General features: G+C 49.1%; 1 protein-coding gene across 3 annotated transcripts in view; it reads left to right on the forward strand.

Moving 5' to 3' along the window:
- The window catches only part of ENTREP1 (endosomal transmembrane epsin interactor 1), a 126,494-nt gene that overhangs the window by 98,033 nt on the left and 6,219 nt on the right, over positions 1 to 22,242 (forward strand). For all 3 annotated transcript variants that reach the window (XM_062207069.1, XM_062207067.1, XM_062207068.1), the window contains 6 exons: positions 9,499 to 9,627; positions 11,133 to 11,240; positions 11,317 to 11,450; positions 17,860 to 17,989; positions 18,094 to 18,172; positions 21,121 to 21,273. In XM_062207069.1, the coding sequence (XP_062063053.1) occupies positions 9,499 to 9,627; positions 11,133 to 11,240; positions 11,317 to 11,450; positions 17,860 to 17,989; positions 18,094 to 18,172; positions 21,121 to 21,273 (733 nt within the window). The remainder of the gene's footprint in view (positions 1 to 9,498; positions 9,628 to 11,132; positions 11,241 to 11,316; positions 11,451 to 17,859; positions 17,990 to 18,093; positions 18,173 to 21,120; positions 21,274 to 22,242) is intronic.

The following is a 22,242-nucleotide window of genomic DNA, read 5'->3' on the forward strand; positions in this document are numbered from 1 at the left end:
TCTCTGAATATTTAAAGTCACTGTGGCACTATGTGCATGACATAACACTGAGCAACTGAACCATCATCGTGGTGTGCAGTCGGCAGTGGGAAGTCTGCTCATGTTACCATGCGTCCAGACTGGGAACTCCTCTTCTTGCATAAGTGAACCTCTGTGAGCGTTCGTTCCCAAATCCCCTCCACTCTCCTCTCCCCTAGCTTCTCGTCTCCGCCATTCTGCTTCCTGTTTCTGTGAATCGGATTTCTTGTATGATTTTTCCTATGAGTTGAATACCTTGTGTAAATGGAATCGTGCAGTATTTGCCTTCTTGTCTCTGACTTACTTCACCTAGCACAGGGTCCTGTAGCATCAGTCAGCATTTCCTTCCACTTTAAAGCTTCATCATACTCTGTGGTGTGCACCTGTGGTGTGCTCTGTTTATCCACTCATCCATCAGTGGACACTGGGGTGTTTGCTCCTCTTGGCTGTTGTAAACACGCTGCTGTGAACATTAGTGTCCAGATTTGTCTTCCAGGCTTCCTCTCAGTGGCCGTCTCTGAATGTTTTGAAAAGATGTCTCAGTAACAGATGTTACTCTGTGTGGCACAAAGCAAAGGAAGTGGACTCTTGAGTTGTGACGTGGTGGTTAAAGCCATCGCCTGCAATGCCCACATCCTATACCTGAGTGCCAGTTCAAGTCCTCACCACTCCACTTCCCATTCACCTTCCTGCCAATGCATCCTGGGAGGCAGCAGGTGATGGCTCAAGTGCTTAGGTCCCTGCCACCCACGTGGGAGACCCAGATGGAATTCCAGGCCCTTGTACTTTGGCCTGGCCCAGCCCTGGCTGTTGTGAGTATTTGGGGAGTGAGCCAGCAGATAGAGGATCTCTGTCTCTGTTTTTTGTTCGCTCTTCTTTTCAAGTAGATGAAAATAAATAAACATTGGGGAAAAAAAAAGAGGAATTGGACTCTTTGGAAGCTGTAGTAAATCTCACCTGTTTGGAACCGGGTCCTCGGCCACCTCATCCTCAGAAATCCATAGGAGGCAAGCAGAGAACATGGCTACATCTCTACAAGACTTGGGTAAAAATCCTTGCAGAGACACCTGTGACCTTCTCAAGAGGGACAGCTCCTCAGGGACGGATTGGAAGCGTATTGCTCATGGTGCAGCTCTTTAAGCAGACCTTTGTCATCCCATTGCTATTGAACCCGAGGTTACGAGACCCCCGCATCTCTGTGAGTTGCCCTCCTGCCCGCCTTCACTGGAGCAGCTCCCACTGCTTGTGGCTGAGCCCGCGCATTATTGCCCAGCTCCTGCCCCACTTTCTTATTTCCAACAATGGGGTCTCTTCCCCCAGAATTCCTTTCTTCACTTCTCTGTCTTTCAGAGGCTACAAGTCAGTTAAAGCCCGACCCCAAGACGGTCTTCTTCAGGAGTTAGCCTCCGATCCCCACAGAGAGAATTTTCCAGAATATTCTCTGTGTACCTCTGTTAGGCATTTTTTTAAAGATTTATTTATTTATTTGAAAGAGTTACACAGAGAGAGAAGGAGAGGCAGAGAGAGAGAGAGAGAGAGAGATCTTCCATCCACTGGTTCATTCCCCAGCTAGCTGCAACGGCCAAAGCTGGATTGGAAGTGGAGCAGCAGGGACTTGAACCGGCACCCAGATGGGATGCCAGCCCTGCAGGCGGCAGCTTAACCCACTATACCAGTGTACTCCACCCCTTTCCTCTTAGACTTACGCATGTCTTCCTTCTCTCCTTTGCCTGTGGCCTCCTTGAGGACAGCACCACTTCTCTGTCGTCTTGGGAACTTCCAACAACTTCTCACGTAGTCCTTATGTACAGAGTTCCCAGAAAAAAATTGGAGAAAGCTGGAGTTTCTTTTCTACTTCTTTAATGATTTATTTTATTTGAAAAGCAGAGTTAGAGAGAGAGTGAGCAAGAGAGAGCGAGAGTGAGAGAGAGGTTTTCCATCCCTGGTTCACTCTCTAAATGGCTACAATGTCCAGGGCTGGGCCAGGTAGAAGCCAGGAGCCTGGAACACCATCTGGGTCTCCCATATGGGTGGCAGGGGCCCAAGTATTTGGCCCATCTTCTGCTGCCTTCCCAGACACATTAGCTAGGAGCTAGATCAGAAGCAGAGCAGCCAGCACTCACACCAGTGCCCACATGCAGTACCAGCATTACAGGCAGAGGCTTAGCCCACTGCACCACAGTGCCGGTCCCAAAGCTGGATTTTCCCATTACTAATCACACAGCAAAGAAAAAAAGAACAGGCAAAGAGAAAAAGACAAATGCTGGAAGTGAGAAGGTGTTGACATATGAAAAGGCGACTGGCCAAAATTGTAGTATGTGCCAGCATCTCCCAGCTTTTTAAGACCCAGTAATAATACTCTTTTTTTTTTTTACATTTTTAAAACTTTTATTTAATGAATATAAATTTCCAAAGTACAGCTTATGGATTACAATGGCTTTCCCCCCTATAACTTCCCTCCCACCCACAACCCTCCCCTTTCCTGCTCCCTCTCCCCTTCCATTCACATCAAGATTTATTTTCAATTCTCTTTATATACAGAATATCAGTTTAGTATATATTAAGTAAAGATTTCAACACCCACATAGAAACACAAAGTGAAAAATACTGTTTGAGTACTAGTTATAGTATTAAATCACAATGTACAGCACATTAAGGACAGAGATCCTACATGAGGAGTAAGTGCACAGTAACTCCTGTTGTTGACTTAACAAATTGACACTCTTGTTTATGGCATCAGTAATCACCCTAGGCTCTTGTCATGAGTTGCCAAGGCTATGGAAGCCTTTTGAGTTCACCGACTCTGATCATATTTAGACAAAGTCATAGTCAAAGTGGAAGTTCTCTCCTCCCTTCAGAGAAAGGTACCTCCTTTGATAAGACCTAGTAATCTTTCATGTGTCAATGACAGTTTACTCATCCATTCGTGTTGGATAGACATTTGGGCTGGTTCTACTCCTTGGTTGTTGTAAATAATACTTTGACAAATGTGGTGTGTAAAGATCTTCCAAGGTCCTGGTTTCAGCTCTTTTGGATATATACTTGGAAGTGGTTTGTTGGATCATATGGTCGTTCTAGTTGGGATATTTTGAGGGTCTTCCTCACTGTTTTCAAGTGGCTGCATCATTTTGCATTCCTACCAGCAGTGCACGGGGGTTCCAGCATCGCCACAGCCTTGCAGACTTTTTTTTCCTTTCTCTTTCTTTGGATAGGGGCCATCCCGATGGGTGTGAGCTGACATCTCATTGCAGTTTTGATTTGCATCTCTTTAGTGTGTTGTGCATTTGTCCACATGTGAACGGGACATTTATATGTCTTTTTTGGAGCCTCTCAGTTTTTAATAGTTTTCATTTTGTTGTTATCAGGATTAGGATTTCTTTATATAGTCTACATTTTAACCCTTTATCAGATATGAGAGTACTTTACAAGTCTGTGTAAAAATAGAATTAATAGATAAGTTTATTTTGGTGCAAAAATGTTTGAAGTCCATGGGTAGATTTTTTTTCTGACTTGTCACACACATTCCCATCATCTTTTTGAAAACCCTTCATATATGGTTTGTATTGAGTCTGTTTTTAAATACAATTTTTCCCTACCACAAAATCATTCTGTGTTTATTTCTGGTTATATTATTGTGAAAGGTTAGGCAAGTTGTGAAAATACAGGACAGAACTCATAAATGATTTGAACTCTCACTGTTGTAGGATAGCACATTGAACTTTTTGGCCATGTTTTGTGCATCTCCATATGCAGAAAAGCACACAGAGTATCGCATCCATTGTTACTGTTGTTTTCCATAGGGAGGCCACTGACATGTGAAGACTGGGGCAGGGATGCTCTACTCCCCAAGTCTCTCCACCCACAGCAATCCCCCCACATCCGTGGTGTGGCAAGCTGGCAAATTTCCTTCCATGTTTTGTTGCTCAAATAACGTAATGTGAATATGTGTGGGGTGTTGTTCATGATTCATTTCCCAAGGGTGGGATATATCAGCGGCTCTTCCTTGCATCTTTTCTCGTGTAGGGATATATCACATAACGATGTAAGTGAGTTGTCTTAAAGATATGTTAGATGCCGATCAATTAATCCCTTTTTTCTTTTAGCGAGGTGGTTCTGTGTTTTGCTGTCTGTTGTGGCTTGGGTTTTGGCTGCCATGAATTATCCTCAGTAGATGTGGCCTAGGTTCCTGGGACAAGGGACTGTTCCTAGCCGTGTGTCTTTTTCTCTGGTTGTCTCATTTATGATTAGAAAGTCAACCATTGTATCCTCGATCCATTTTGTAAGTGAGCTAAAACTTACAAAAATGGGCACAGGCCCTTAGGGTGCAGTTCACTGAGTTTTGACTATTGGCGTACACTCATCTTGACAACGGTACGCACTTACGTTACTTTCCGGACAAGATCTAGAATATTTCTGTTGCCCTGGACAGTTCTTTGCTGTCCCGTTTCAGGCAGTCTCTACTCTCTCACGCACAGCTTCGGTTCCTGTTTCTTTCAGGACAAGTTCGTGTAGCCTGTTCTTGAACTTCCCATGCACAGAGCCGTACAGTGTGGTCCTGGTGGGGTCTGACTCACATGGCCCAGCCTGTGATTTTTGAGTTTCACTCCTGCTTTGGATCCTATCAGTTGCTTGCTCTTTTTTTTTTTTCCAAAGCAGTATTTCATTGCATGGAGCACTCCAGTTGTGTTTAATCTCTTTATGCGTTGATGGACACTTGGGTGATTTCCAGTTTGAGGGTTTTATGAACAAAGCTGCTGTGAGCATTACTGTGTAGGTTGTGGGGGGAGCTGTTTCCATTTCTCTTGAGTAAGTAGCTAAGCAAAGAATTGTAGGGTCATGTGGTAAATGTATTTATAAGAAGCTTCTAAATAGTTTTCCAAAGTAGTTGGGGAAGTATATTTCATTTACAGTGGATAGCCAGTTCCTTTATTAAATGTCTGCACCTCACATTCCTGCTAGTAACTCTCCAGGGCTCCACCAGCAATGAGTGCTTCTCTAAGTTTTTGCCAGCCTGGTGGCACTAATGTGAGAGCTCATTGCTACTTTAATTTGCAGTTTCCTGGTCGCTATTTTTTTTTTTTAAATCCAAGGTTGCTTGATTTAATTAATTAAGAGAGGCAGGCAGACAGAGAGAGAGAGAAGGTGAGAGAGCATGTCCCATGCTCTGGGTCACTCTCCAAATGTGCACTGTGCCTGGGACTAAGCGAGACTGAGGCCAGAAGTCAAGAGCTAATTCAGGTCTCCCGTGGGAGTAGCAAGAACACAATCATTTGAGCCATCACCTGCTGCTTCCCCGGGGTCTGCAATGGCACCACAGCCACCCCTCTCCAGAAACTTTTAATATGGAGATAGGGCTAAGAACCACAATGTTGGAGGCAGCACTATGGCATGGCGGGTAAAGCCACTGCCTGTGGCACTGGCATCCCATACGGGTACCAGTTTGTATCCTGGCTGCTCCGCTTCTAATGCAGCTCCCTTGCTAATGCGCCTGGGAAAGCAGTGGAAGATGGCTCAGGTTCGGTCTCCCAGCTTGGGTCCCTGCACCCATGTGGGAGACCTGGAGAAGACTCCTGCCTCCTGGCTTCAGCCTGGCCGCTGTGGCCATCTGGGGAGTGAACCAGTAGAAGGAGGCTCTCTCCTTCTCTCTCTGTAACTCTGCCTTACAAAATAAAAAAAGCTGTTCGAGAATAATGGGAGGAGGCTGGCGCCGTGGCTTAACAGGCTAATCCTCCGCCTTGCGACGCCTGCACACCGGGTTCTAGTCCCGGTTGGGGCACCGGATTCTGTCCCGGTTGCTCCTCTTCCAGTCCAGCTCTCTGCTGTGGCCCAGGAGTGCAGTGGAGGATGGCCAAGTGCTTGGGCCCTGCACCCGCATGGGAGACCAGGAGAAGCACCTAGCCTCTGGCTTCGGATCAGCGAGATGCGCTGGCTGTGGCAGCCATTGGAGGGTGAACCGGTGGCAAAAAGGAAGACTTTTCTCTCTCTCTCTCTCTCACTATCCACTCTGCCTGTAAAAAAAAAAAAAAAAAAAAAAAAAAAAAAAAAAAAAAAGAATGATGGGAGGAAGGTGTGATTCTGACAGCTTCAGGTGATAAATGTAAATGTTTACTAATTAGAATTGGGGAAACTGCTACAGGTCTGTTTGTGGGTAGGTTAAAGAGATTGAAAAGAAGTTAGAATTGTCTGTAGAGACAGTGGGCAGAGATGGGACTAAGAATGGAGGTGGCAGTATTAGATTTTGCAAGGATCAGGAACAGGAGAAATAAGGAGCACAAAGTGCATCTTGGCTTTGAGTCCTTGGCCCAGAGCCTCAGGGCTTCCTTGTAACAGGTGGACTCAGGAATTAATATTCATTTCGTGATCATTTGTAAGGTGGTTAAGCTTTCACACAACTCTGTTTTTAAAATTTTTAAAAAAGATTTATTTATGGCTGGCGCCGCAGCTCAACAGGCTAATCCTCCACCTTGCGGTGCTGGCACACTGGGTTCTAGTCCCGGTCGGGGCGCCGGATTCTATTCCGGTTGCCCCTCTTCCAGGCCAGCTCTCTGCTATGTCCCGGGAAGGCAGTGGAGGTTGGCCCAAGTGCTTGGGCCCTGCACCCGCATGGGAGACCAGGAGAAGCACCTGGCTCCTGGCTTCGGATCAGCGAGATGCGCCGGCCGCAGCGGCCATTGGAGGGTGAACCAACGGCAAAAAGGAAGACCTTTCTCTTTGTCGATCTCTCTCACTATCCACTCTGCCTGTCAAAAAAAAAAAAAAGATTTATTTGAAAGGCAGAGTCACAGAGAGGCAGAGGGGGAGAGAGAGAGAGAGAGAGAGAGAGAGAGAGAGAGAGAGAGAGAGAGAGATATCTTCTACCTACTGTTCCCCAAATGGCTGGAACAACCAGGGCTGGGCCAGGCCAAAGTCAGGAGCCAGGAGCTTATTCCAGGTCTCCCATGTGGGTGCAGGGGCCCAAGGACTTGCACCATCTTCTACTGCTTTCCCAGGCCATATGGAAGTGGAGCAGCTGGAACGCTAACCGGTGCTCATATAGGATGCCAGCACTGCAGGCAGTGGCTTTACCTGCTACACCACAGTGCTGGCCCCCACACTCTTACTTAAAGGGATCGACTATTAGCCACCTGGCAAGTGTTGCCATTCAGACCAGCACCCCCTAAAGGTTCCAGATAGCCAATGTTTCCACCGACCTGGGGGTCTGCTGGTCTGTGAATAACACGGCCCTGTGTGCAGCCCGCCCAGGCCAGGTTTCTCAGATAGCTGAACACCTTGCTTGGGAAGCGAGCACTTGGTAAGGTGACACCTGTTATGTTCTGAGGGAGGTGGAGTCGTCAGGTCTGGTCTTGAGATTTGCACCAAGGATAAGACACAGACATTGCACTGCTTCTACTGAGGAGTGCCGTTGGTGTTCAAACAGGAACTTCTCCACCGGAGGCTTAAAGGAGGAAGCCCCGTGGGAGTGATAGCCACCTGCTGAATTTAGCCCAGTGAAAGAGCTGGTATTGGCTGTGGAAGAGGGATAGAGAGATAGCCAGTGGTCTCTGAGAGGGCAGAAAAGGAGATCAAGTTCCCATGTGGCCTAAAGCAAGCTTGACTCAATGGCCCCAGGAATAGGTGCTGAGGTTAGTGTAGATACGTAAGGGTAGCAGGCTGGGTCTTCAAGAACATGAGACCATGGAAGGAAGCTGCTCACCCACCTAGCCCTGTGCTGCTGTGTGTGTGGTTAGGGATTTAGGTGGGGGGGCACTGCTGGGATACCGCCTCCACAGACCACCCAGGGAAGGGAAGAAACCACATGAGCGTGAGCTGATAGAGATTATAGAGCCCACTGAGTAGCCACGGTCATAATTCCTTGTATCAGGAGCAGATTTCCTATCGAAATGTGATAATGCCTATCAAAGAAGCAGAGTTCACATCAAGGTGTGATAACATATCCTTTTCAGTGTGATTGCAGATAAAGAATAAAAAATGTTAGAATCCAGGGAGCCCTGTAGTGGCGGAAGGAGTGTGTGTGAGACAAACTCACTGGAGTGGTTGTTCTGGGAGGCTGGGATCTGTGGGCAAGAGGAGGGGCGTGAGGGAGTATTCTTGGTGATGGTGATGTCCTCTGTGGTGATCGGGTTTGGGTTACACAGACTGTGTGTTGCTCAGAATTCCTTGAATGGCACATTGAATATTTGCATATATAAATTTTATGGGTGTATATACATTCCACCTCAAAAGAAAGAGCCAATGAGTGTCCTGCCCAAATGTTACATAATCTGATAATGGAGGTTTGTTTTTTTTTTTATTTTATTTTTTTATAGCTTCCTGGTAACTTGGATTATAAAGAATGAAGTTTTCTTCTAGTTTGGAAAATGCCATGAAGTTTGTTATTCTAACTAGAGGTTAAGAATCTTAATCCAGCAAGTACCACTCCCACCCCTTGCCATTTAACAAGTAAGGAATGGTAGATGTTTCCTTATTCTTCCAGACTGCTGATGAGTCCTTTAACTAGTGAAGTCAGAGTTGCCTAATTAATTTAACAATTAGTGAAAAAGGGATAGCTTCTCCTTTATGCAAAACAGAGTGGCCAACTTTGATAGCCCAGGTTGCCAAGCAAGGAAGATGAACCTCTGCCCTCAAGTTAGGAGTTTTGGGCACCAGAATCAGTGTTATGTGCCTCCTACCTGGCAAGAAAAGTTTGAAAAGTGACCAAAAATTTGCACAGTATCTCACTGAACATATACAAGGTTACTCATTAATTATTACTTCAGGCAAGCCCTTGCCCACCCCAACGAGCCTGCAGGGTCTGGGGTGGCTGGGTGCTTGCTTCTTATAGACACTGGGTAAATTGGACTTCCTCTGCTTTTTTGTAGATAGGTGGGGTTATGTGGTTGGGCTGTGCAATGAAATTACGCTTTAAAGTGATGAGCAGGGAAGCTTTATGTGGGGTACCGGGTTTCGCAAGTGAAGTTATAGGACATCCAGTTAAATTTGCATTTCACATAATTTTTAATACAAGCTTGGTTTATGCAATGTTTAGAATGTACTCATATTTTGAAAACTAGCTCTTTACCTGATTCAAATTCAACCAGGCATGCTGTATTTTATCTGCCAGCCCTGTTCTGTATGCCACTGTGCAGTTGTCATGTGCTTGCTCTCTGCCTCTGTGGTACAACTCTCATGCCATGTTGCTGAATCTACACTAGGCGGTAGACACTTCGTCAGACTGGCCCCCAAGGGGGATGGTGAGCAGGACCTCCTACTCACCTGCCGTGGACACGTGGCGTGGGTAGGAATGACCTTTGTTAGCGGAGCCACTGCAGTTCTGGGTTCGGCTATTCCTGCGGTAGACCCTACGCTGCAGTGACTGCTACAGGTGCTGCCTGAACCGGAAGCCTACCGTAACCCCTTCTGTAGGACTGGCGTTCTGGGGTGTAGGTGGTTTTTTTTTCCCTTTATAATTAAAAATTATTGTTTTGCCTTTTCCTCTTTGAGGTGGACTTAGGTGAAGGCAAGATTTGCTTCTGTTGTGAAGAATTTCAGCCAGCCAAATGCACGGACAAAGAAAATGCCTTGAAACTCTTTCCAGTTCAGCCTTGCAGTGCTGTGCATCTTCTACTTAAGGTACCTCCCGCTGGACTCCAGCGCTCACCAGCAGATGCAGCGCAGAGCCCCAACAAAGGCACAGCCATCTGAAACCGCCCTGCCCTGCTGCCTCCCTCACACAACCAAACTGCTGAGAGCAGCCAAGAGCAACCCTCTGTAGTGACTCAGAGACAGGCCGGAGTACAGGAGGAAGCACACGTGGCTGTGTGATTTGTGTATGGCTAACTCTCTGTGTGCTCAACAGTTGTAAGACAGTGAAAAGTGACCAGAGCCCAAGTGTGCATGTGTGTTCACACCCTTGTCCAGACCAGGGGCGCTTCAAGAAGTTCACAGAAAATGCAAGTTTTCTTTTAGTTCCACTTTCCGTGAACATATATACTTGTGCGCGTGCACACACACACATGCACACACACACGAAATAGTTTTTGCAAAACTTTGAAATTGCATGCTCACTTGTCATTGCTCTGATACCGATTTGTTGGTTTAAGTGAGCCACGTGGGCTCCTCTGTGTGGCCTTTCTCCGATACATGGACTAAAGAGAGAGATGGGCCAGGAAATACAGGAGAAATTCTAGCACTTTAATCTCTTAATAAGCAACCTCTCTAGTAAGCTGGAGATTTAAAACTCAAACAAATGAGCACAGTTGAAGAGAAATATGTCATCAGCCTTTATTGGGGACTTGGCTAGAAATCGTGTTCTGGCCGAGTGAGTGACAAAATCCAACTGAGGAACCTGAATTATAAACTCTTGGCTTTTCTTTATTTTATTTTTTATTTTTATTTTTTTTGTGGGGAGAAGGACTCTCTCAGCAGAGAGAGAGAAAGAGAGTGAGGAGAGAGAAAGAGAGAGACCATGGAAAGCTGCCAGCTCTGGGTTCTATAGGACAGACAGAAGCATGGCCTGATTTCATTGCCTTTGGAAGTTTTGGGAGCTGAGTCACCCCCAAACTCTGAGTCAGGACTTAGTTTGGGGAAAGCCCTGCTAAAGAGCCAGGGCAGAAACCCGTGGCATTCCTTGTTGCTATTTTGAGATGTGTGTTTAGAGGAGGAGGGCCCTGCGGCGTCCTAGCACAGCTAGTGTAGCTCCTGAAATAGATTCAGTGGCCAGCCTTTGAGCAGCCTGCCTTCTGCGGGAGGGGCCGCTGCTCTCCCTGGGGGCACCGGCCTCAGCAGCAGCCTCACTGTTCTCCAGGAGAGACCAGTTGGAGAGAATGTTCTGATGCTTCCAGCGAGAAATATACACGTCCCCCCAACCTCTACATCATCTCTAGGTTACTTCAATGCCCACGGTAACACACATGCTGTATCAGCAGTGCTTACCCTGCATTATTTAGGGAGCACTGACAAGAAGAGGTCAAGTGCATGTTCAGTACAGGTGCATATACAAGCCGAATTCTGTCTGGTTCCTTGGTGTGTGTTTTCTCATGAGAATCGTCTTATTGGGACAGTGTTACTAGACTGTCAGAGCGCAGGCTGGTCGTCTGCACTGAAGGTCTCACTGGCGCCCTTACTCCCTTCTCTAGAAAGTTCTCTTCGCCCTGTGTGCCTTGAACGCGCTGACCACCACCGTCTGCCTGGTGGCTGCCGCCCTACGCTACCTCCAGATCTTCGCCACCCGGAGATCCTGCATCGTGAGTCCCCACGGGGGTCTGAGGTGGGCCCCTGGGCGGTGAGCGCTGGGGGACTAACCGGGTGCTTGGTGATCAGGATGAAGCCCAGATTTCCGCAGAGGAGCTGGAAGAACACGGGCGGATCCCAGACCCCGACGACTTCGTGCCGCCCGTGCCTCCGCCGTCCTATTTTGCTACGTTTTACTCGTGCACTCCTCGGCTGAGCCGCAGGTATCTGCCCCCCCCCCCCCCAGTGCCCCTGGGGATGCTCTCCAAGCCCAAGCCTTGAGTGTTCAGGGACATCTGCAATGGAGGGGGTGATCTTCCAGGGTTTGCTGTCCTCTTTGCCTTGTTCTCTCTTTTGTCTGATAAAGCAGATGAATCCAAGCGAAGTCAAACCTTGACCTAAAGATATACTTTTCCACTTTCAATTAGCTACTTAGGGAAAAGCGACACCCGGGGAGATAAGGGCTGTAATTTGACATGATTGAGAGTCGCTGTTGCCCTGGAAACGCTCCCCATCAGGCCAAATCGATGTTTCATTATAACACTGTCGGCAGCTCTGAGCAGTCCTGACGTTCTTCCCAGCCATTAAGAAATGATTAATTATTCATTGCATCTTCCTCGGTGAGGAAAAATAGGCACCGTGCTTATTTTCTTTTTCAAATTCTAGCTCAGCATTGGTTTCTTCCATCTGAGGAAGTCTTATTTGTAGAATGAACTATCACAGGAGTTCATCTGGCCGTGGGTGACATCTGGAATCGAACCTCTCTAAAGAGCGACTTCATTTATTCATGCAACAGACAGACGTATCAGCACTCCTCTGCTGCTTCCTGCTGGCTCTGCTGGGTCATTGAAAGTCAAAGTTAGACCTGCTTCCTCCCCTCCGAAGAGGAAGCACACCAGCTTGATCCGGGAAGGATCAGGAAAGAGCTCAAAAGAGGGATTCTGGGTGCAGAGAGGAGGTCTCCCTAAACTGAACTAGTGAGGTGTGTCGGTCAGTCAGGGATGGCTTCCTGTAAGAAGTGACAGTAAGCTGAGTGTCAAGGGTGAACAGTCTTGTATTTAAGCTTCCAAAAGAAAATCTGAGTTCCACAGAGAGACTAGCATCTTTTACTGAGAGGGCCAGAGATGTCTGTTTTTTTGTCCCTGTTTGGTGCCAATTGAGGGCTTTGGGGAACAGTTTTCCTGTGTTGGGGCAGGTGTGTGTGACTTGGAGATGGAACTCACCCAGATGCCATTAGTATTTCTCCCACCTGTCTCCTGAGTCAGCAGGACCCCCCCCCCCATCCCCTCCCTGCCCTCCGGCCCAGGCAGGGAGGACAGATGCTCAGCTGGGAGGACAGATGGTCCAGGGCAGGCCCATGGGACAGCTCAGCCTCTTTGTCATGCAGGGAGGGGCCTCCAGGAATTCCAGAGCTTCTGGGGCCAGGAGGGCTCCCTGGTGTTTCTGGAAATGAGCCAAGGGTTGGGAGGCCGAAGAGACCTGCCTCTCCTCTGTTCACCTTGGGCGGTCTGCAGAGGGTGTCTCAGACTGGCAGGTAGGTTGTTGTTGGGAAGAGAAACAAACATCCTCTTCACTCTGAACTCCTTGGCTCATTGAGGCTGTGGCTGGGCATCTGGTTGACCTCAGAGGAGGCCCAGATTCCGTTTCCTGCCACAGCAGAAAGGGAAAGTGACTCATGTGGGTTTCGGAGCGCAGCCCGTCCTGCGCACTCCCTGACCTTGCTTTCTCCTCTCTCTCTGTTCTCTTCGCTGCTCCACTGGAATCCTGCTCTTTCCCGTGGCTCGCTCCACTCTCAGAGGACCTGTGTGCCTCCTGGGGTTCCTCCCGGTGAGCCCTGGGACAGCCCCTGGGAGACAGCAGACAAACCTCTTCTACCTAGATCTCTCCAGAAGGAAGGCAGGGGGCGGGGGTGCCCACAAAACGTCCCTGTGCTGGGTCTGTCGTGCCAGCCTGGAGACCCAGGAATGAGCACCCCATAGTGTGAAACCCCTGCCGGTGTTAGGGTGTAGCCCACCTTCCTTCTAAAGAGAGCTACACTTACTCACATTTGGATGCATAGTCCATTAAGATATTTCTAGATTGGACCGCCTTGGCCAGCCTCACGACAGAAGTGACCTCACAGCTACTGGCCCTGAACACCAGTTGGTGGGCGGCTGGGCGAAAGTCCTCCTACTGCTTCACCCACAGTTGCCATTGAGTTTTCACAGGCAGAGGCTCTGTGTTTCCTGTGAGCTACCCTGACCTCCCAGAAGAGGTTTATTTATTGAACGTCTATAAATACAACTGCTCCAAGCGTGGGTATCTCCTTGAGGAAGGGCTTCTCAAGTTACTGTCAGAAACACAAGTCTGATTGCAGCAGAGGCTTCTCTGCTTTGTAGGCCCAGGACGGGGTGGCCCTCACCCCCTCCACTACTCCAGGGTGGCCCCGGTTCTCAGAAATTGGCCCGTGCCAGGAATCCAAAAGGCAGCAACTGTGTCTCCATGTGCCCCTGGCCCGGGTACAGCTTTGCGGCAGACAGAGAAGTTTCGTGTTTGGATCGGAGGCAGCATTATCCTTGGATGAATTTTAAGGCCTATTTGCAGCACAGAAGCTGAACGTATTCTCTGCAGTGATCTGTTTGAATTTGAATTCATTTCTGGTGCTCTTCATCGTGAACCAGCAAAGGCTTCCTGGAGACTTGGTGATGAAGTTGAGAGAGCCTAGGCTCTGGGGTCTCCTTGGACAGGTCTCTTACCATTTCTGTGCCTGTCTCCCCATTCACCTGGTTGTGACACGACTGCTGGGAACATTGTTATAAGATAAAGGACATACAGAACCTTTTACTGATTTAAAAGCTTAGACCGTTGTCTGAGTCCATTTGTGCTGCTGTAACAGGGTGCCACAGCTTGGGTAGTTTACCAAGAACAGAAGCTTATTCATCCCAGTTCTAGAGACTGAGAAATTCAAGGTCAAGTTCAAGGTCAAGGTGCCAGTCTTGGGTTTTCCAAGGTGGTGGTGCCTGATGGCTGAGTCCCCCAGAGGGGAGGAGCGTTGTGTGCTCCTGTGGCCGGAGATGGAAGGAGAACTCGCTCCCTGGAGCCCTCTTTACATGGCATTAACCCATTCTTCAGGGCAGAGCCCACGTGACCTAAACTCTTGCTGACAACTCCACCTCCCGACGCTGTTGCATGGGGGTTAGGTTTCCTACACAGGAGCCATTGCGACATGCTCCCCATCACTAGTTCACTGTTCCACATGCTCTTGGTGTGTCTGCTACTCTCAGGAACGTTTACCCTTACCTTAGCAGGCAGCAGATTTTTAAAGACTTCATTCCTATAAAAAAAAAAGAAAAACAAACTGAGCAACCATCCCAGATGGAACAGGGCTCAACTGCAGCCACCATGGCCCATTGCCTTTTTTTTTTTTTTTAATTTGACAGGTAGAGTTATAGACAGTGAGAGAGAGAGAGAGAGAGAGAGAGAGAGAGAGAGAGAGAGAGAAAGGTCTTCCTTCCATTGGTTCACCCCCCCAAATGGCCGCTACAGCCAGAGCTATGCCGATCCGAAGCCAGGAGCCAAGTGCTTCCTCCTGGTCTCCCATGCGGGTGCAGGGCCCAAGCACTTGGGCCATCCTCCACTGCACTCCCAGGCCACAGCAGAGAGCTGAACTGGAAGAGGAACAACTGGGACTAGAACCTGGTGCTCATATGGGATGCCGGTGCCACAGGTGGAGGATTAGCCTAGTGAACCACGGCGCCGGCCCCGTGGCCCATTGACTTTTGCAGAGCATTGACCACACTGAGACCTGGGTCCCACCACAGGCAGTGAGAGACGGTTCCTAGAGGGGAGGTCCAGGCCGATCTTGGGATTAGAACCTCCCAGAGGGGTTGGACTCCATGGCTAGGGTCGGGAGTGACAGAGGATCAGAGCAAAAGCCAGCAACTCACCAGTAAAATGAGAAGTTGCTTAATGGGAAAGACTCTCTTTTGTTGACGCTGAAGCAGCCTTGCTCACAGTGAGGCTCTTCTGGTCCTGGGGATGGCCACTCTGAAGTCATTCCTTCTGTGGCCAGGTTGGAAAAAGCACCCCGTTTCCCCTGGAAGAGATTCTGCGATGGTTCAGGTTCTGACATGGGACCTGCTCTTCTAAGCCGGTGGCCTTCAGCAAGGCCCCTCCTCCGTGAGGGCGCAGGTCACCCCAGCTCGGGGTGTAAGCTGGCAGGGCTATCCCACAATAGGCAGGCAGCGCTGAGGGTTTCATTTTCTAGCTAAAGCCCACAGCAGGGAAGCAATGCCTGTGTTGTTTGCTGAGGCTTGTAAGTTTTGGAAGGCTGGTTCATGGGGGTTATGCTAATTAAAGGCTGCAGCCGGGCCCTTTGGAGGGGACAGAAGGAGCCCCTAGGTCGCCTTGGTCGAAACAAACTTTGTCAGTCATTGGTCAGCAGTCTCCAGTTAGGGCCAGAAGAGTGGCTTCTTGGAATTTCTCATGGCCTTGGTTGGAGGAAACCCATGGGCAAGTCCTGCTCTCAGGGTTGCTGTGGTTTAATGGGGTTTGTCCCTTCTAAACTCATGTTGCAGCCTGCATTCTCTGGTGGTGCTGTGTGGAGGTGGGGCCTCTGGGGTGTGTGGGTCATTGGGAGGGATCCCTGCCTTTCCTTTGGGGCTGGGTTCATCTGGCAGGCCTGGATCAGGTCCCCTGGAGAGCGCATTGTTAGGACGACACTTCCCTGGTGCTGTGTCCTCCACACGTGGCCCCTCACTCTGCAGCTGTTGCTACTCTTGCCAGATGCCACCACGATGCCCTTGGACTGTTGGCCTCCAGAACTGTGAGCCCAAATCGCCTTCACTTCTTTATAGATTGCTCAGCCTCAGGCATTCTGTTAAAGCAACAGAAGGTGGACCGAGGCAGAGGAACACATGTCTTTCAGGCTGCTCTGGCCAGGACTCCCGCCCCATGACGGCCACTTCTCCTTGGATGGGAGGCTGCACTTGCTAGGTGTATGTGCAGCCAAGTGGGTGTCGACCCAGAACCTTCTCCCTTCCATTTCTGGACAGGCAGGGAATGAGTGTGGTTCATGGCCAGAGGAACGTACAGGAAAAGGGGCAGAGCTTTCCTGTGTTTTCCTTCAGACTGCACAAGTCCCATTTTTTGTTTTAAATCCCAGAATTCCAGAATTTTGTTCTTAGAAAGACTGTCACAACTTTTTCAACTTTTTGCCTCCACCTATCAGACTTCAAATGGGCACAAAGAAGAAAATGAAGTGATCATAAATTCAGTCACCTGCATGCATCTGACCCCCAGAACCCGCCTTTTTATCAGGCTCTTTGAGTTTTTCCCTTTTTTGTATCTCAAGAACAGATGTTAAACTTTTGCTATTATCTTATTTTTTTTCCATTCTCTAATGTTCCATAGCCAGAATGAAGGTTTTCTGAATTTTTGTGTGCATGTTTTTTTACAGTAATTATTTTAAAATTCATGTTTTTCATTATCTAGTTTCTTATTTTGTGGAATTATCCATGAACATTGGCAGGAAATCTTCCAGATTTAAAAAAATTTGCTCAAGGGTCCGCCACACATAGGACAACAAACAAACAAACAACTCCCTCAAAAAACAACCCTTTCCCCCAGAAAATCATCTAAGAAGCAGTTGGGGGTTGTGGTGGAGGCAGTTTGGAAGTCTAAACGTCAGTAATTTGTAGATGATGAAGAATGGGAATCGTAACACTTTTATTGGTAAATATGGCAAATGTAAACAGTGAGCAATAAAGAACCTTCATGTATTCCCAGGCCCAGAATGGGAGAAGGAGGCTGTGGGGAGAAACTCACTGACCCTAGAGAACAGCCGCTGTGGTTCTAATTAAAGTAGCAGGGTATGGAGTGGGCTTCTCCCTGAGGTTCAGCTGCTCTGCACCCACATCGTTTGTTTCAGCTGTGAGACCCCTTCCCCGTGTTCATTCCACTCTTGGGTGTGCTTCTCCCTCTGTTGGTGGTGGTGGGGTTCCTGTTACAAATGAGTGCCAGCCTACTGGCCACCTGGACTGGGTTCAGGGGCGAGCAGAGTACAGACCTGTGCTTCCCACCGCAGCCCCTGGCTTGCCCCTGCCCGCAGCCCTGTGGGTGAGAGCGCCCCCTGACCGCGGGGTGGGCCTGGCGGGCAGCTCCTGGGGGAGCTCCCTGGCTGCTCCTGCGGTCGCCGCACCGGCTCTGAGCTGGGTTCACTTCTTGCTTTATGTTAACTCACCTTTCAGGTATTTCTTTGGCAAACGGTGAGTCTGCCGTGTATGGCACGAGAAACTGCTCGGGTACTAATGTAAGAAGCAGTCCCTGGTGTTGAGCAATCCACATAACAGGAAATTAACCCCTTTGAAGTGTAAAATTCAGTGGCAGCACCATGCCTCCAACACCTCCATCTCATTCGTTTCCTCACTTCCAAGGAGACCCCTACCCAGTGGCGGTCACGCCCCTTCCTGCCCTCCCCAAGCCCCCAGGGAGCCCCCGGTCCCTTTTCTGTCCTGTGGATTGGCGTTTGTGGAGGCGGAGGGAGGGGTGGGGTGGACCAGGTGGCTGAGGTGAGGATGGGGAGTGGCCCCTCGCCCCAAGGGGCCGATGGCCACCGGCACAGCGGGCTTCCTCACGGCGCCACGCTGTTCCTAGGATGGCCGCCTCTGACATCATCCCCGTGCCGCACATCTACGGAGCACGAATCAAAGGCGTGGAGGTGTTCTGTCCCCTGGACCCGCCGCCCCCATACGAAGCGGTGGTGAGCCAGATGGACCAGGAGCAGGTACGTCGCTCGCAGCCCTCACGCAGTACCCCAGGGGCCTCACCGGGCTGTGCTGCGGGTGAGCTGACCACAGCACAGTAACCCTCTTCTGTCCCGCCATTCAGGGACCCGCGTTCCGGATTCCAGAAGGGGCAGAGACTGCTACAAGCCCGCTGGAAGTGGTCTGTGCCCAAGTGACTCAAGGTAATCCCGCGTCATCGCTGTCCCACGTCATGATCCAGTAGATTAAAACGCAGTAAAATAATAACCAGTTTGCTATTTTCTTAGAGGTCAGAAATTCTTGGAGTAAGGCTGGCGTTGTGGCATAGCAGGTTAAGCTGCCCCCTGCGATGTTGGCATCCCATATGGGTGCCAGTTGGAGTCCCGGCTGCTCCGCTTCTGATTGAACTCCCTGCTAATGCACCTGGGAAAGCCGCAGAAGATGGTCCAAGTCCTTGGGCCCCTGCCACCCACATGGGAGGCATGAAAGAAACTCCTGCCTTCTGGCTTTGGTCTGGCCCAGCCCTGGTTGTTCCAACCATTTGGGGAGTGAACCATGGGTGGAAGATCTCTTTCAGTCTCTCTCTCTCTCTCTCTCTCTCGCCTTTCAAATAAAGTAAATCTTAAAAAAAAATTTTGGAGCAAGTGTCTCCAGCTATATCCTTCTTTCTAGGTACAACATTATCACCAGTAATTAGGCTTCTAACTGGGAGATCACAGGTGAACAGGAAAAATGCCCTTTGAATCTTTTATGAATAATCAGACCACTCTCAGGAACCTGTGAAATGGAGTAGATTCCATTTGCCATTCTTGTATTGTGTTAGCGGTGGCTTTTTTCTGTTAAGATAAACTTTTTTTTTTTTAATGGGGGGGGGCAGGTTTTTTGTGAGCCTGCACTGTGTCAACCTTGGGCCCAGGGCATGCTGCCTTCGCGGGAACTCTGATTTTCAGTCTTCCGTTAAATACTAGAATCAGTTTTCACTTATCCTTGTAATGTAAGGGAGCGCCGTTAGCACCTCTCACACTGAGGCGGTTTTAACCGGCACAGAGGATTGTCTATTGGGACAAAATTGTAAGTGGTAATAAATTCCGGAGCAGCTTTCGGCTGTTTTGGAGGGGCTCATTTTCCAGCAGTGCCCCTTGGATGGGTTCTTCTGTTCTGTTCACCTTCCATCTTCTGAAGAGCTGTGGGACTGTGATCCCAGCTATGTTTGTAATTCTTCCATTTTTTAAAGAAAAGCTTGTATATTCATTTGCAGGGCAAAATGACAGGAGAGAAAGGAAGAGACGCATATATAGAGTGCTCTTCCATTCACTGATCTTACCAAATACCAAATACCGGCAGCAGCCGAGGCTGGGCCTGGTGGAAACCAGGAGCCAAGAACTCCAGCCGAGTCTCCCACCTGTGTGTCAGGAGCCCAAGGACTTGGGCTCTCATCTGCTGCCTCCCAGGAACATTAGCAGGGAGCTGGATGTGATGTCGGGTTAGGACTGTATCCTAGGCAATCTAATATGAGATGTGGATGTCCCAAGTGATGGCCTACCCTGCAGTACCACAATAAAAGCTGATCTTTTTATATGTTTTTCAATCAACCAATTAGAGAGAGAAAAACTCTCATCAACTAGTTCACTCCAAGACAGATGCAACAAAGCCAGGAGCCAGGAACCCAGTCCAGGTCTCCCATGTGTGTAGCAAGAACCCAATGACTTGAGGTATCATTGCTGCCTCCCAGGGCCTGCATTAGCAGGAAAGTGGAGTCAGGAATTGGAGTTGGGTATCAAACCTAGCCATTCTGATATGGGACTGTAGGTGTCTTAACCAGAATCTTAATCACTAGGTTAAATGCCTGTCCCATAAGTCTTCCATTTAAAACTTTTAAAAAAATAAACTGGGGCCAGTGCTGTGGCACAATGGGTTAAAGCCCTGGTCTGCAGTACCGGCATCCTATATGGGTGCCCGTTTGAGTGCAGGCTGCTCCACTTCCGATCCAGCTCTCTGCTATGGCCTGGGAAAGCAGTAGAAGATGGCCCAAGTGCTTGGGCCCCTGCAGCCATGTGGGAGACCTGGAGGAGGCTCCTGGCTCCTGGCTTTGGATCAGTTTAGCTCCAGCCGTTGCGGCCATCTGGGGAATGAACCGGCGGATGGAAGACTCTCTCTCTCTCTCTCTGCCTCTGCCTATCTGTAGCTCTGCCTTTCAAATAATAAATCTTTAAATAAAGTAAACTTATTTATTTTCATTTTATTTGAAAGGCAGGGAGAGATATAGAGATAGCAAGAGTGAGAGGGAGAGAGTTCCTGCATCCACTGGTTCACTCTCAAAGGCCTGCAACAGCCAGGAGCTGGGTACTCAGTCCAGATCTCCACGTGGGTGGCAGGTGTTCAGCTATGTGAGCAGTCATCTGCTGCTTCCCAGGGTGTGCATCAGCAAGAAGCTGGATCAGAAGCCTAGGAGTCAGAGCTTGAACCAGGCACTCCGATATGGGATGCAGGCGTCCCAAGCAGTGTCTCAACTACTGTGACATATGCCTGCCTCTGATTCTTTCATTTGTAAGAACAGTTTCCTGAGCCACAACTCAGGCCTCCAGATGATGCGATTTTGTTGTCCTGAGCAGAAGTCATTTAGTTCCAGAGCAGGCTCGCTGATTCCTTGGATGGCCTCTAGCTCTTAACTTCACTGTCTGCAAGTTTCACAGCCCGGCCTGTGCTGCTCTGGGGTCTGCAGATGCCTCCTCTGCGTGCATTTGGTCTGCAGCCCACACGGCAGCCCCCCCCCCCCCCAACCTGTGCAGGTGGTCCCTTCCGTGGGGCCAGGCTCATCCTGAGCCCTCAGAACCCAGGAAACGCTGCAGGAGGATGCCTCCAGGGAGATTCTGAGCCGCTTTGGGAGAAATGAACATTTTGGCGTGGGTCTTTGTTTTGCTTTTGGATTTAACTTTTTTTTTTTTTTTTTGCTTGTTTTAGGTGTGGAGGGGTGGTTTGGAGAGGCAGATTTTCCCATAGTGCTGGGAAAAAGCTCCCCGGGCCAGCAGCCTAAGTAAATGTTAGTGACTGTGTATCACTTTGGCCCTGGCAGGCCTGGCCCACAGGTGCTTCCTGCCCAGCACTTTGAAGGCTGCAGAAGAATCATTTATGTTTTCTCTCTCTCTATCAGGTGAGGACATCCCAGGTACACCTGGAGAAGAAAGCACATCCTTATCAACTCCCAGCTCAAACCTGGGGCCTCCCATGCGAAGCCGGAGAGCCCCCCCACCCCTGCGGACAAGATCAAAGAGTGACCCCGTGCTCCATCACTGCGAGGAGAGAGGTGAGCTCACCCCCAAGCTCTCTGAAGAGCACTCTGCTCATTTGTCCAAAGGTGCCAGGGTGGCTGTGGCCTGCAGGTTCCGTGGTCTCTGGAGGGAGGCTCAGTATCCTGGGGAACGCCAGGAATTCCGCACGCCCGGGAGCAGTGGCCCTGGGCCACATCTTCTGAGGCTGGTAGGGTTTGCTTTTGAACGTGGTCATCACCCAAAGCATTGGACTGCTCGCTGTACTGCATAGCCCAGGAAGAAAGTGCCACAGTCCCGGGCCTGATTTCCAGGTGCCTGCAATCCTGTGCAATTGTGCATTGTTAAGGAAAAGCAGGAGGACTGTACTCATTTTTACCTGTCCTTTATAATTCAACACTTGTTGTTGAGGTAGCTTGAATCATTGAAATGCCACCCTGTTTTCAGAACTTTGGATGGTGTGAAATGCACACGCTCTCTCCCTGTCAGTTTTCAGCGTGTTTGTGTATGGATGTTATTTACTTAAAAAGTTTAAAAAAACACTTTTTTTTCTGAATATGAACTTCAAAAAGTTCATGCAAAGGTGGAAATAAAAGATGTTTGTTAAAGGCCGGCGCTGTGGCATAGTGGGTAAAAGCCACTGTCTGCAGTGCCAGCGTCCCATATGAGCACTGGTTCGAGTCCCGGCTGTTCCACTTCTGATCCAGCTCTTTGCTTTGGCATGGGAAAGCAGAAGAAGATGGCCCAAGTCCTTGGGCCCCTGCACCTGCATGGGAGACCTGGAAGAAGCTCCTGTTTCCTGGCTTTGGATCGGCTCAGATCGGCTTTGGATGCGGTCATTTGGGGAGTGAACCAGTAGATGGAAGACCTCTTTCTCTGCCTCTTTCTTTCTCTGTAACTCTGCTTTTCAAGTAAATAAATAAATCTTAAAAAGAAAAAAAGTTTGAGTCCTAGACATTTTGAAATTCATGCATAGGTTTTTCTTTTCCTTTTTTTAATTTGAAAGG

The sequence above is a fragment of the Lepus europaeus genome, chromosome 12 (genome assembly GCF_033115175.1).
Source record: "Lepus europaeus isolate LE1 chromosome 12, mLepTim1.pri, whole genome shotgun sequence".
In the NCBI taxonomy this organism is placed as follows: domain Eukaryota; kingdom Metazoa; phylum Chordata; class Mammalia; order Lagomorpha; family Leporidae; genus Lepus; species Lepus europaeus.